The sequence below is a fragment of the Cricetulus griseus genome (genome assembly GCF_003668045.3).
Source record: "Cricetulus griseus strain 17A/GY chromosome 1 unlocalized genomic scaffold, alternate assembly CriGri-PICRH-1.0 chr1_0, whole genome shotgun sequence".
In the NCBI taxonomy this organism is placed as follows: domain Eukaryota; kingdom Metazoa; phylum Chordata; class Mammalia; order Rodentia; family Cricetidae; genus Cricetulus; species Cricetulus griseus.
The window spans coordinates 149,192,847-149,207,936 of NW_023276806.1; the positions used below are offsets into that span (position 1 = coordinate 149,192,847).

At 42.6% G+C, this 15,090-nt stretch overlaps 1 protein-coding gene across 5 annotated transcripts in view; it reads left to right on the top strand.

The window, feature by feature from the left end:
* Positions 1 to 15,090, top strand: part of Syn3 (synapsin III) — a 417,454-nt gene that overhangs the window by 44,643 nt on the left and 357,721 nt on the right. For all 5 annotated transcript variants that reach the window (XM_027392481.2, XM_035451115.1, XM_035451116.1 and 2 more), the window contains one exon: positions 2,348 to 2,405. In XM_027392481.2, the coding sequence (XP_027248282.1) occupies positions 2,348 to 2,405 (58 nt within the window). The remainder of the gene's footprint in view (positions 1 to 2,347; positions 2,406 to 15,090) is intronic.

A 15,090-nucleotide genomic window follows, 5' to 3' on the forward strand; every position in this document is an offset into this window, starting at 1 on the left:
AGAGTGGAGAGTAACTCGGAAACTAGGGAAGACTGTGAGTTATGACTGAGAACCAAGAGCTGGCCATTGCGATGCTGCCACAGTCTGGGTGAGCTGTAGTCATCAAGGAGGGAATGCAGGCATTTTATTTAGGTGTTTGCTAACTTACTCATTGTGACAGTTAGTTTTAAGTGCCATCCTTTCACAATGTAGAATTGCCTGAGAGCGTTAGTGCAGGAATTGACTAGATAAGGTTGTTCTCTGGACAGGTCTGTAAATGATTGCCCTAATTGTTAATTGAGAAAATCCAGCCAATTGTGAGAAGCACCATTCCCTGCAAAAGGGAGCTAGATGAGGGCAAGCAGGCAAGGATGAATATATCTTCTCTTTAGTCTTGACTGGATGTGCTATGACTGCTTGAGTTCATGTCCTGACTTCCCCCAAATAATGATGGCCTGTAATCTGGAACTGTAAGGAAAAAAAAAAAAAACAGCAAAAAACAACAACAAAAAAATCATCTCATCTCTAAGTTGCTTTTGGCAGATTTTGTACCCCAGCAACAGAACTTGAATTAGAATATTCATCAACTTTAAATATTAGTCATGCATCTCATAGGCCATTCTGGAGGTGGGATGGAATGTGCTGACTCTTTTGTTGAGAATTTGTAATGAAATTCTGCATTGTGTGAGGCTAGATAAACACACATTTTATTGAAGAGTATCGATGGGAAAGAAAGAAAGAAAAAAAAACAGACAGACAGACCAGCATCACTTTCAGGGCATATCAAGCATTCCTGTTGCACAAAAGTCCAACCTCAGTGACATCTTAGTCTGTCAATACTGTAACAAAAAGTGACACTAGTATCAAAGTTGTCAAACAAGGATGCTGGAGGATTTAGGAAGACCTGCCATTGGCTGAGAATCAATGGGGCCTATGAAACCAGACAGAGTGGAATAGTCTAAGAGTTTGTAGAAAGGATTTTTCACAAAGATTAAGAAAGTAGTTGGCAGCATCCCTGCTCCAGGGAAAAAATAGAATGAAGAAACTTAAGAAAAGGATCTTAAATGTGATGCTTGCAAATTATTGATTAGAATGGGGCCCTGTGGCCACACATCACTTAGGGGCGAGTTAGAACCACATTAAATAAATGCTCATCTAATCCATAGACATTTCTGCTGTGGGAAAAGGAGAGAATGAGCTAGGAGGAAGAAAAGTGCTGCCTCCAACCCTAAGAAGGTTTGAGGAAATGCTTAATGTAGTGTCCAGTTCAAGCATTTGTTTCATTGCTGCAGCAGTGGGAAAAGGGAAATGCAAACTGGGTCATTCACATTACATATGGAAAGACAACTCCCTTAGCACCCTTCTGTCCTGACTTTCAGAGCTGAGTGGCAGAACAGACATGGAGAAGAAAGCCTGGGAGCAGATCCCCCTTAGGATATACAGGTGTTTAGTCTCTGGGTTTTGAGTTTCCTCCTGGACAAGATAGAAATAAAAGTGCCTACTTCATGATGACAGTTATCCACATTAAATGAAAAAGACCACCGATTAAACCCTACAACACATTAATATTTTCATTCATGTATTTACTAATTCAAGAGATAATCAATGCATTCCTTGGTGTGCTGCACACTCTGGTGATATTGAGGACAAAAATTCACAGACTTGAAGAATTCCTATTGTCATTCAGTGGGATACAGGCATTAAGCACCCTTACTGATTTTAATTATACTTGTGATCCACAGTAGGAAAGACAGTCCATGTCAGAAGAGAGGATAACTATGGAGGTGAGTGGGTAAGTGAGCAAGTGGGAGGACTTGAGAGTAAGGTCGGAGAGTCATCAGGGAAAGGGAGAGTAAGGTCTTAAGAATGCTATCTACTCTTTTGCCTTGATCTATGTCATGGTGATAATTAGCTTTGTGGAATAGAGTCCTGAAAGGGTGAGTGGGTGGATGAAAGGATTGATGAGTGATTGACACTTAGACACATAATGCAGAGATGAGGAAACAGACAGATCACCGAGTCCTTGATGTAGTACATACATGCAATTTACTAAAACACCACCAAATCATTACTGTACTGTTTATGTTTTCCTTGTCTGATTGAGTCTGTCAAATCACCTGTAGAAGTAGGGAGCATGGCTTCCTTTTAGAGGCTGCGATTGAGGCACAGGAAGTCGTGTCTCCTCTATTCCTATCCACTTCCTCCTCTCCTCCACCATTCTATATCTAAATACCAAGGCACACGGTGGTTAGGGAAGGACAGGGGCAGGTTGCCACTATCATGGTTTACACCTTTAGGGGTCAGGCCTTTGGAAAGGGAAGAAAGGACAATGGATTCTTACTGAGCAGGTCTCTTGATCTCTTTGCAGGTCAAAGTATTTCCATGGGAAGAAAGTGAATGGCGACATTGAGATCCGAGTGGAGCAGGTAGGTGGTGGCCCCTTGCCTAGCTCTTCTCACACCTGCCTTTTTGTGAACAGGTGCTATTTCCAAGAGTATCCTTGCTTCTTACTTGTGTGGTCATAATGAATTAAGATTGCCAGAAAAATCTTGAATTTTACTTGGGAGTCTCATTAAGTTCCAGAATTTTCTGGTCCATTCATTTTTCAAACTTTTGGTTTTAGGTCGATTATTAGTCAGAGTTCTTTGTAGGAACAGAACAGCAGAATTGTGTGTGTGTGTGTGTGTGTGTGTGTGTGTGTGTGTGTGTGTGTGTGTGTGTGTGTGTGTATAAGTGGGGATTTATTTATTAAAATGGCTTACAGGCTGTTGTCTAGGTAGTCCAACAATGGCTGTCTACCAATGGAAGGTCTAAGACTCCATCAGTTGTTCCATCCACTAGCCTGAATGTCTCAACTTGTTTTCAGTATATGCCAGAATTGCAAAAAGCAGGCACCAATGCCAGTAAAGGAATAAATTTGCCAGTGATTGAGAACAACTAGGCGAAGAGCAAGCATCCATGTCCTGCATATAGGCTGCCAACAGAAGGTGTGGCCCAGATTAAAGGTGGATCTCCTCACCTCAATAGATCTAGATAACAGGTGTGTATTCCCACTTCAAATGATCTAATTAAAAAAATAAATCCTTTACAGGTATGCCCAGCATCTTGGGTTTTAGTTAATTACAGATGTAGTCAAGGTGACAACCAAGAATAGCCATCACAGATAGAGAATTGTTCTTCAAAGGAAATATCAAAAGGAGTTCGTGCTACAAAACTCAGACAAGTGGAGCTCTTCAGATGAGAAGCCATGTGTCCCATCTGTGACCTGTGGCTCCAAGGCATCTTCTTTGACTTTGACTATGAAGTATAGTGGATGGATGTATTAGTTACTTTTGCATTACTGTGACAGAACACCATGACCAGGACAGCTTATAATAGAAAGCATTTAATTGGTCTTACAATATCTGTGGTTGAGAGTCCATGATGGTACAGCAAAGACATGGTGGCAGGATCCTCTGAGAGCTCATATCTTGATCTTCAGGTAGGAGGCAGAGAGAGACATACTGGGAATGGAAAGAGTCTTTTAAAAACTCAAAGTCCCTCCTCTAACAAGGCCATACCTCCTTATCCTTTTCAAACAGTTCCACCAACCAGAGACCAAGTATCCAAATATAGGAGCCTATGGGGGCATTCTCATTCAGACCACCACAGTGGAAGAGTTTATGTTTAAATCCTGACTCTCTTGTTTCTAGGTGTTGAGCAGGTGACTTACTCTTGATGTGCTCTCATTTTCTTGTATCGTTGTTGCTGAGATGAAATTTTTTGAAACTTCAAAAGAGACCAGAATTAAGAATACCATCCCTCATTATTACTTCTGTTATCAGCATCCAGGTCCCTTGTTTTATATAGAAAAAAAGCATGGGCTTGGTCAGACTGAATAGGAAATCAAAACTGAACTCCAGACCTCCTGGTTCCTGACTGGAAACTCCTCAGTCAATAAACTGAGACCCTCCTTTATAGGGGCATCATACTCAACCTTAGGAGAGCACATCAGAGCAAGGACTCTGGAGTCAGATTCCAGGTTCAAATTCCAACTCCACCTCTTAATTAGTTGTCCTGGCTGAACAAGACTTGAGCCTTTTCTTACTGTTCATCTGTGCTCTTTCGATATTCAGTTTGTGATGGTGGGGTGGGTGGTTGGGAGGATTGCATGAGTTACCACAAGTATTTCTCTTCTTCTCTCCATCTTTATCTTCTCTTCTGATGGAGATGTCCTTCTGTATATATATTTCTCTTATTGGTCAATGAACAAAACACTAGCTAGTGGCCAGGCAGGAAGGATAGGTGGAGTTACCAGATGAGGAGAATTTTAGAAGTGTAGGCAGACAGGAGTCGCCATGTGAGCCCAGAAAGAGAGGACATGCCAGGTGTTCTCCAGTAAACCAAGACCACATGGAAATAAATAGATTAATAGAAATGGGTTAATAATTAAGACAGAGCTAGCCAATAAGAAGCCCAAGCCACCTGCCAACAGTTTTATAACTAATATAGCATCTGTGTGTTCATCTGGGGCTGATGGACAGCGGGACCAGCTGGGACAAAAGAACCTTGTTATACTCTTCCTCTCTCCTTTCTTTCCCTTTCTCTTCCTGCCTCTCTGTCCGCCTCTATCTTCTCTTCCTCTCTCTTTTCTTTTCCTTTCTCATCTCTCCACTCTGTTCTCCTTCTCTATCTTCTCTTCCTCTCTCCTTTCTTTCCCTTTCTCTTTTTTCCCCTCTCTGTCCTCTTACTTTTCCTGCTTTCCCTCATCCCATCCATCCTCCTGGTGTTTCTTTTGCTATCAGTAGTTGTAGTTGTTAGTAAGTCTCCTTTCCCTCTCCCTCTCCTACACCCCTCCTACTCCATTTTACCATCACCCTTCCTTCCCTTTCTCCCCCCCCCACTTCTTAGCATTCTTCAATGAATAAAAATAAAATTATTGGAAGAAATACCATTTGGAACTCAGGAACATAAATGGCCTATCTCCCCAGCCTCATTCCCTGCACTTTTTTTTCCCCTGTGAGTCAGAGGAAGGGAGCAAACTTCTTGGCATCAAATTGATGGAATTGGCTTCATACTAAAACACCTACAGTTTGAACTTCAGTATGATCCTGTGGCTTTTGAGTCAATCCAATACTAATTTTCCTTTCATAGCAAAAGCAGGCTATTTTTGTTCATTTTACAAATATTTGCCAGTGTCTACTATGCTAGCTCACTCATGTGAGAAAGGATAAAAAGCAGTGATCCCATTCTTAAACAGAAATGGCTTTGAGGATGGAATGCTGTTTGAGTTGTATTAAAGAATGGAAGGTCTCTTAACATGTGGAGCTGGTGGCATGGAGAGCATGTGCGATTGAGGGCCCAAGGGCAGAATAAGTTGGCCAGTACAGGGTGAGACACTAGTCCCATTGTTTGACTCCAATATATAACTTCCTATCTCCTACTGCCCCTCTCGCAGTGGAGAGTGCCACCTGGTCCTTCCTTCCATCTTAGCTGCAAACCTGTGCAGCCTCTCTCTGCCACCACGCCTATCCTCCATGTCTTTTTGGCTCTGTATCTTATGATTCCCTAGTCCAACTATTGCTATCCCCAAATTGTCAAGACTCTAACTTCTCTGGAGGACCACCAGCTCTCAGCCAGACTTTGAACAAACAGTTTTATAGCTCTATTTGTTTACCAATCTCCAACTTACTGTTCATGCCAAAACCAAAGTGATCTGTCTCATGGCAGGGGAGGGGGGAGGGGGAATGCAGGAACATGTGGTTCGTGGGGGTGTGTGGTGTTTGGAGGACCAGTTCAGGAGTTGGACCTCACCTTCCCCATTTAGGAGAAAGGGGCTCTTGTTTTGCTATTGTGTGTGCTAGGCTAGCTGTCTTGGAAGTCCCCCACCACCACCGAGCTCCTCGAATCTCTCTCCTCCTTCTTAACAGCACTGGGAACACAGATGCTTGCAACTGCACCCAGCTTAGTGTGGGCTCTAAGAATCCAAACTTGGGGTCCTACACTTGCACAGGAAGCACTTTTGCCCACTGAACCATCTCAGTAGCCCTAGCGTAATCTTTCAAAAGAGTGAATTGGGCCCTTTAAAGACTTTGCTTAGCAGTGGCTTCCCCGAGCCCTGTCTGAATCAGGAAGTCAGTGGTCCTTTCATAGCACCTCCTTCCTTCCTTCCTCATCCTCATCCGGGTATTTTAGTGATATATTTAGAGTGGCATTATTTGACTGTGAGGATGTGACATGAACAGATCTCACTCTGTTAAGGAGCACAGGTCCCATCATAAATTAGAACTGAAGGAAATGTTTTCAGAATGAATAACTGACAGATTCCACAGATTCTGGCTGCATGTTAGTTTCTATAGATAATAAATCACTGCTTTTTAATCTTTCCCCCTAAATCTGGGTTTTCTGTAAACCATGTGCCAAATGTTCAGTTGCCAACCAAGCTGGACCTACTTCATCTCCTTTGTGGTAACTATGAGACATGTTGGCATTCCCCCTTGTATCTCAGCACTGCCTTCAGCCCAAGTGGCAGGTACCAAATCTGTATGCAGGGAGCTACTACAACCACACAGGGATGGATGCTAGGGATACTTCAGGAGTCTGTGGGAGCTACACTTATGCCGGAAAATGTTGGCTGATTTCATCATTCTCATTTCCAGCCATGGAAAACCAGAAAGTAAATTAGTCAGGAAACCAATTAGCATGTCATTTGGGCATTTGTCCCTGAAAGACATTCCTTCTCAAACTTTTCTTGAAGTCTGAATGGCTTGTCTTTGGCCCATCTGGATCAATGGGTGGGTCACATAAGCTACCCCAATCCCCTGGAATTTCACACTCATCCTCCAGCACTCAAAAGAAGCTTTAGAACGGAAGCCACTGTTTAGTCTAAGATGGCCTCTCAATGAAGGGCCAGATTAGCCAGATAATTGTATTGTCTGGACTCTGTTGGACAGAGTCAAGGAGTTAGTTGTGGTTGGCCTAGAGGAAGCCTCCACCCCATCTCTCCACCCTCTTCCCAACAATTCCAAAACCACTTGCCTGGCTGTAGCAGAGCCAGGAATCCAGAGGCCCAGGGAAGCAAGTGGAAAGCTGCATCCTTTTGCATCCCATTACCCAGAGTACCCTGCTACATCCTCACCTATTGGCTAAACTGGCTAGCCAAGAGCGTGCATCTTTCTCAGCTTCCCACCCTATCCACTTGTCTCCCCCTGCAAAGTTTTGGGGTTACAGATGTATACTGCCACACCCAAATTTTTTTGGGGTGCTGAGGATCTGAACTCAGGTCCTTGTGATTGCCCTACAAGCACTTTAGCCTAGTAGCAATCTCCCCAGCCCCCAACCAATTTATGCTTATTTTAGTCTTCAATTCATACTTGTCTATGATTTAACATTTCTTACACTAAACTGTTTGGTGGGTGATATAAGTCCTCACCCTCATTGAGGAGCTATTGACAGCTGGTAGCTACTGAGGGTAGGAGAATCAGTTTTCTCTCTCAACACGGCCTCTGTTAGGTTGACCAGGCTCCAGTGGATGGCCCCACACCCACACACATGTGCACAGCACTAATCAGACTTTGGTGGATCAGAAAAAGAGGAAGGGGCAGATAGGGAAGAGGAGAAGTGAATATAATATAATGTCTTCTTCTCAGAAAAAGAATAGACCCTGTTTCAGCTGGGTTGAGATGTGAGGCTAATAATTGTAGCCTGGGGAGCTGCAATTACTATATGAACTAAACAGTTAATTGGTTTATTTAGTGTCATTTTCTGGCACACATATTTGTGCTCAATAAGCTGTAGTTATGGGTATTATTCTCAATGTGATGGCATGGTAGGCTGCATGATCTAATGCAGCATTTAGAATACAAGAAGATGACAGTCCATACCTGCCCCAGACACCACTAGACATGTTCAAGCAGTATTCTAAACATATTCTGGTGAGAGGGCTGGTGTATTGCCAGCTGCAACCTGGGGTGCCTACAGAAGAGCAGCCGGAGTGGGAGGAGACAGAAGCCTATGGGGAAGAAGGAACAGGTCAAGGAACTGGAAGTGTTTAACACAGAGGACAAGGGGTCTCCAGCAGGTCCCATTTCTCTTATCACAATCACCTGCCACTTGAAGAAGCATTTAATTTAGCCTTATGATAATACTTTGAGATGGGTGCTTTGACTATTTCCATATCTTTAGAAGATAAAGAAATGAGAGCTCGAGAAGGGTTAAACAATCAGCAGAAATGAGTAATGGAGAAAGAATCTGAACCCATGTTCACAAACCACCCCATATTGTTTCATTGCAGTTAGTGTTTGAGCTAATGGTACAATCCTGCAGAGAGATGGGTTTCAGCTCTTTACACAGAAGCCTGGAGCAGAAAAAGTGAATAATGGATCAACCTGTGTTGTAGGTCAGGAGGGTGTCTCTTGTTCTGGAAATACTCTGGCGGAAACTGGGCCACTAAAAGGGGGTATTTCACGGGAAATTAACATTCCTAAGAGAAAAGGTTCATTTCCTGATGTTTCTTACATTTTTCTTGTGGGATAGAAGCAACAGATTCAGATAGTTAAAAACTGAAAAGGAGTTCCAGAAGTTGCTTTCTGAGGTGGCCTTCCTACTCATGTGGTCTTTGTGATTTCTATCATGGTGTTCCTCATCAGAGCTAGCAGGTGCAGAAGGTGTTGGTGCAACCCATCACCCTCGTCTTCACAGACTTGCAAAAATAGGTCTTGGATTTGAGTGTGGCTGTGTGAGCAGGTGAATGTTCAAAGAGAGGGTTGTACTGTGGGCTTTGATGAGTACATGAACCCCAAATTAGGTGATACAGGAGAGATTCATTCTTTAAAAAAAAAGTCAAGAAAACAACTGTGTAGGATCATGCTAAAAGGAGATAATATTATTCTGCTCCACACCATTTCCAACAATAAATGGTCAAGGAGGAGAGAAGTTGGGAAGGCATTGCAATGTTTTTAAAGGTCTCTTCTATTGGAAACACAATCAAAAACGTTTATTCCTGTTGTTTTGATAGGTGACAGTAAATGCTGTGAGACTGTTTTGTTTGGGAAAAAAACTGAAAAGGTACAAAATAGCATCTAAAGAAAAGTCTCATCAATTTTGCCCCAGTGATCTTGTTTTCTTCCATGTAATAATCGTTGTCACTTGGGGTTTTCTAGAAAGGTTTCAAATGTGTAAAGGTATGCCAGTATATGAAGCTACAATGTGTCCTCATAAATGGTTATTGGTTTGTGTCTATTTAGCTTTAAGTGTCAAACTGACATGCCCTAGAATTATCTATGAAGAGGATCTCAACTGGGGCATTGCCTAGATACGACTGACCTGTAAGCATGTCTATGGAGGTTGTCTTCACTGATAACTGATGTATGGAAAGCCCAGCCTACTGTGGGCAACACCGTTCTCTAGGCAGATGGTCCTGAATTCTTTAGGAAAGAAAACTAAACATGGGCCTGCCTGGTACCAAGTAAGCAGTATCCTCCATGGTTCTTGTCGAGTTTCTCTGACCATAAAGTGAGTTCTTTCATCAGAAGTAATTCTGTGCAGACTCTCAAGAAGGCCTTCCTTTGGGCCCCTGCCTTGATTTCCCTCAATAATGAGTTGTGACCTGGAAATATCAGCTAAATAAAGCCTTTCTTCTCCTAGTGGATTTTTATCAGAATATCTTATCACAGTGACAGAAATCAGACTAGAATAGTCAAAAACACAGAAGTGATTCTAGATATTTGGAGGGAGGGAGTTAATAAGGATATATTACAATTGGATCAAAAGAGGAAGTCCCATTGCCCACAGCCACAACAGTCTTCCTTCCTGGCTGTCACTACTGTAACTGTCCAGGGAGGGTGTGAGCCCACATCCCCACTAGTGTTTGGGGAACCACTACAGTCTGTCTGACTACTGTTGCTGGCAGTGAAGCCTCTGTAACTAACCCAGGAAGCAGACAGGTTGATGCCTCCTCCCCACTTCATTTTCTGCATAAATAACTCCCACTGGTAGAAACAAAGATGGGCACATGTGGCAAAAGAATGTGGAACGTAAAGACTCCAGACTTTGAGCTCTTTCCATGTAAGAAAGAATCTGGAGGGGTGGATGTGGGGCTAAATAGCAATCATCTGACAACAATCTACTCCTTTAGCTGCCCAAAATACATATCTATTCTCTTATTTATCTGCACTCAGCACTGATGATTTTTCAGTATTTTTGGTTTTGGTTTTGGTTTTTGGGTGTTGTTATTTGGATGTTTTGTTGTTTTGTTTTGTATTTTCTGAGACAGGATTTCTCTGTGTAGCCCTGACTGGTATGGAACCATGTAGACCAGGCTATCCTTGAACTCCAAGATCTGCCTGCCTCTGCCTCTTGAGTGCCACGCTGCCTCATGGGTACCAGAAATAACACACAGAGTCTTATATTAGGTGCAAATGCTACTGTTCAATGACTAAGATTTCTTATTTGCTACTTCTGTCTTAAGTATCACCCACAACTATTAATCTATGTATTTTATAAACTTATCTTATTGAGGACGCCGGTGGCAAGCATCCTGTCTTCCCAGGTTCACATGGTGACTCCCGAGCAGACAGCAGGAGGAAGAGCACGGCTTCCTGCTTGTCCCTGCTTACATTCTGAGTCTGCCTGCTATGTCACTTCTTGCCTGGATCACAAGATTTTTACTCCATTTCCCAGAATCTTCCTTGACCCATCATGTCACTACATCTGGCTGTCATTTAATTTATCTGAGAGTTATCCATGAGGATAAACAGGTAGTACTATCTCATTCTTGTTAACAGTTACTTAGAATCTGTCACAGGGACATGCCAGAATTTCTTTCCCATAAATTTACTATAACAGATGGTGCTATACCTATGTCACTTCCAACTTTTGCTTAGTGTATCATACAAATTCATTCATCCCAGTAGGATGACTCCATCCAAAATTGGGTGTGTAGTGGATGCTGTAGCGTGTATGTTGAAGAATGAAGGACCTGAGGCTGGGGAGATGACTTTGCAGTTAAGAGCATATACTGTTCTTCCAGAAGACCAGACTTTATGGTGGTTTAGATGAGAAATATTGCCCATAGGCTCAGGTATGTGAATACTTGATTCCCAGTTGGTTGCACTGTTTAGAAGAGGTTTAGGTAGTGCTGCCTTGATGGAGGAAGTGTATCATTGGGACAGGCTTTGAGAGCAAAAGCTTCACATCACTTCCTTGCTTTCTCTGTTTCGTGCTTGTGTTTGAAGGTGTGAGGCCTCTGTTTCCTGTTTCTACCCCTATCACCTGCTGCCATGTCTCTCTGACATGCTGTAATGGATTCTTATCCCTCTGGAATCATAAACTCAAATAAACTCTTAACTTCTATAAGTTGCCCTGGTCATAGTATGTTATCCCAGCAACAGAAAAATGACTCATGCAGAGTTCAGAGAATACAACTGCCTAAAACTTCTCTTTTGGATTCCACAGGCACCTGCAGTCACATGTACACATTATACACATGTACACATACGCACACACACACACACACACACAGAGAGAGAGAGAGAGAGAGAGAGAGAGAGAGAGAGAAAGAGAGAGAGAGACAGAGACAGAGACATACACACATGGGGAGAGGGATGAAATTTAAAAATGAAAATAAACATAAAAAGGAGGCAGAGTGAAGGACTTTTCCCTACAGCTGCTAGAACTGTTCTTGGAATAACCTTCAACCATCAGCCCTCTTTTAGACATGTTTTAGGTAAAGAGAGCTGCCTGGTCCAGGTCACACCTCTTTCCTGTGTTCAGTTATACTCTGTTCTATAAAGATCCTTCCCTCTTAATTTCAATCTGAGGCAACCATGAAGGTCTATCCCTGCTCACAGCTTCTGTGGGATTGATAGAGACCTTTACTGAGATGTCTGTGTATTTCCGCTTTCATTCCCCAGTCCGTTCCCACATTCTCCATCCCAAAGCATCCTTAATAAACTTCCCATAGGTCAACATCCTTCATCGATCTGCAACCAAGAGGATGTCAAACCTTCAAGAGCCCACTTACAATGTTGACAGGTACTGGGTACTTAATCTCCTACAAGTGATCTATGAGTCTCTTCAGAGCTAGATTTCTGGAACTCTACTCAGCCCCTGGATTCTGAAGCTCTTCCCATGTAGAACAATCTCTGTTCCTGGCCAAGCATTGATGTGGAATTCTGAGGTGCTCCATAATATGATCTTCCTGTTTGACGCCCCTGTGTTTGAAACTCACCAGAGCTTGGCATCTCTCTATAGAGCTGGGTCCAGCTGCACTGACGCGGTAAGCCGTGCTTTGTTAATACAGTCCCACAAGGTTTATTCATTTGGCTTGGCTTACCGTGACCTCAGATGTTCTGTTTTGTATTATTTTTAAAAGTGTACAGGTCTCCATGGAGGCCCTTTTCTTTTCAAATTGAAAAACCAGCTGGGAAAAGGAGGATGGAGAAAAAGAGGAAAAACAGGTGGAGTGCTAGGACATACTAGTTGAACCATAACTCATCATACGAATAACTGTTTCTCTCCTTAACCATGGCATTGATTTGTGTGGGTTTCTCAGCTTCCTGGCTCTACCTGTAGGCCCATCAGTTTAAGTCTAGAAACTGGAGAAGTGGTAATAATGGCAACAGTATCAAGAGCTTCCTGTGTGTTCACTCATTTAATCTTTAAAATTTAGGTCTGACTTAACTAAAGCAGCATCTTCATCAAAGTCCATGTATCAGGATATATGTTGTTCTTGAATTTTGCCATGAGAAAGCTTTTGGCTTCCCTTCTGTCTCAGGTCTCTCACCCTGCTCTTTTGATCTACTGGATACATTACACACTCATATGTGATGCTGTCCAGCACAAGGCTACCCTTTCCCTGACTCAGCCTAGTGGCCCTTCCCATTGGATGTTTCTGGATTGTTGCTGCAAAGTTCTGTTGTCAAAAGTTCTGTTTGTTCTTTCTTTCATCTCAAAGGTTACAATCACCTTGAACTTAAGTGTAGATGCGTTTGAACCACAGGAAGAGTATAAAAGCCCACTCTTCATACTCCATCAGTGGGCTTTGAGTCCCAGCTTCGCAACCTTCTAAATGACTCTGAGGAGTAATTGAGCTTCATCCTGCTTCAGTTTCTTCATGTGTAAAACAGCGTCATAAACAGAAATGAGTTCCCATAGATGAAGCACCCAAAGCAGAGAATGCTAGTTTTAATGCTAGTTCTTATCCTGACCACATACATGATCTCAAGTAGGTGTGTGTGTGTGTGTGTGTGTGTGTGTGTGTGTGTGTGTGTGTGTGTGGTTTCCTTTCCTCTTAGATCATTAGGACATGGTAAAGATGTATCCACACACTAAAAATCTAGACATACAATATGTGGGTGAGGCTGCACGAGCAGCTCTTGCTGCGACGTGTGTTTGATTCTTTATATACACAACTAATTACGGGACCCACTGATATTTCCACACTCAATCAATACTCTCTAATATTTTCTTGATAACATAGAGTGGGGGTCCTGGGTTTGATGGGTGTTAGGGCTTAGGAGTTAAGTGGGCTTTTCTCGAATGGATGTGAGTGAATGGATAATGTGACAACCATGGGATGGTGAACTCAGAAAAGGGTTCTTGGAGATCATCCAATCCAACCTAGTTATTTGGGGAAATTCATTTTATTTTTATGTGTGTGTTTCTGTGAGTGCATGTATGTCTCTGTGTATGCACAGAGACCAGAAAAGAACATCAGATCCCTTGTAGCTAGGTGGTTGTGAACCACCTAGCATCAGTGCTGGAAACCACTCTTAACCACTGAGCCATCTCTCCAGATCCCCAATCTATTGTCTGTGCTTCAGTCTCTACCTATAACACGATGAGTGATGGCAACAGAGTACCCAGGCTCTCATCTCCCACGCCATTGAGTTTTCTCCACCATTCCCCCACCTGTCAATGGGGTTCTTTCGTTTTTTGCTTATAGTTTTAAGGAGCCATTAGTTCCTTATTAATGATTTTAATAACAAAGAGATTAATCTAGCCTCATGAGATCCCTATTTTTCACACTGACCTGTAAAAGTTCTTCTTGGGGGATGTAGACTGGAGTACTTAGCCCTAGCTGATGGCCAAAGGACAGCACCATCAATTGGGCACTGGGGGACTACTGTCCCCTGTGCTTGGCAGCTCCCCTGAATCTAAACACAACAGGAACATTTTGCCAATTGAATGGTCCTTCTGACCTACCTCATCTCCTCTGTTAGAGGAGATTTTATCACCCTGGTGTGACTGAGCACGTGAGCTAACTCTTGAAGAATTTATGGCAAAATGTGGGAAAGGATACAAGCGAGAGACAGGTTTTTTTCTCAGGCATTATTTCCTGTGCACCAATCAGACTGAAAGGGGGTGGGAATCAAATGGGTCCATCATCTTTCTTTCCTTTTTCTGAGACAAGGTTTCACTATATATTCCACGCTGCTTTTGAGCTCATTGTAGCTTCAAACTCAAAGCTGCCCCAGCTTCACAAGTCCTGAAATTACACGTATGTCACCGCATTACCTGGGAGTCTGTTGTTTTACACCAGGATGCCAACCTCTTGGTCTGGCCTCTAGCCACTGTGTTTGGTAATTTAGCTTTCCTTACTGCCATCCCAATTCACCAACACATGCCTTGCCTCAATTAAATAAATGAGACCCAAGTGGAAATTAGGTTGATACCCAAAAGGAGAATTCAGTAAGCCCTTTGGTTTCTTGGAGGGTCTATAATAATAATAATAATAATAATAATAATAATAATAATAATAATAATAATAAACCCAATACATATCATCTACACCCGCACCTTTATTCAAGAGACACTGAACACCTGCTCTGTGCTTGATAATAATGACAACCTCCAACCTCAAGGAGTTCATCATCTGGTGGCTGCAATACATTGTGGCCTATGTGTCCCAGAGATTTCTCAGCTGTGGGATATTGTCAGGAAAAGCTTCACAGAGAAGCAGGTCATTAACTGGGATTTGGAGAAAAGAATTAAGGGAAAAATCAATGGACAGATGTGGACATCAGGCCTTCCGGCTAAGCAGTGTGTTTTATAACTTAGCTTGTCACATATGGAAAAAAAGATCAGATGACAGAGTGCATGGGAAAGAACTGCTCTGGTTAATTTTAAATG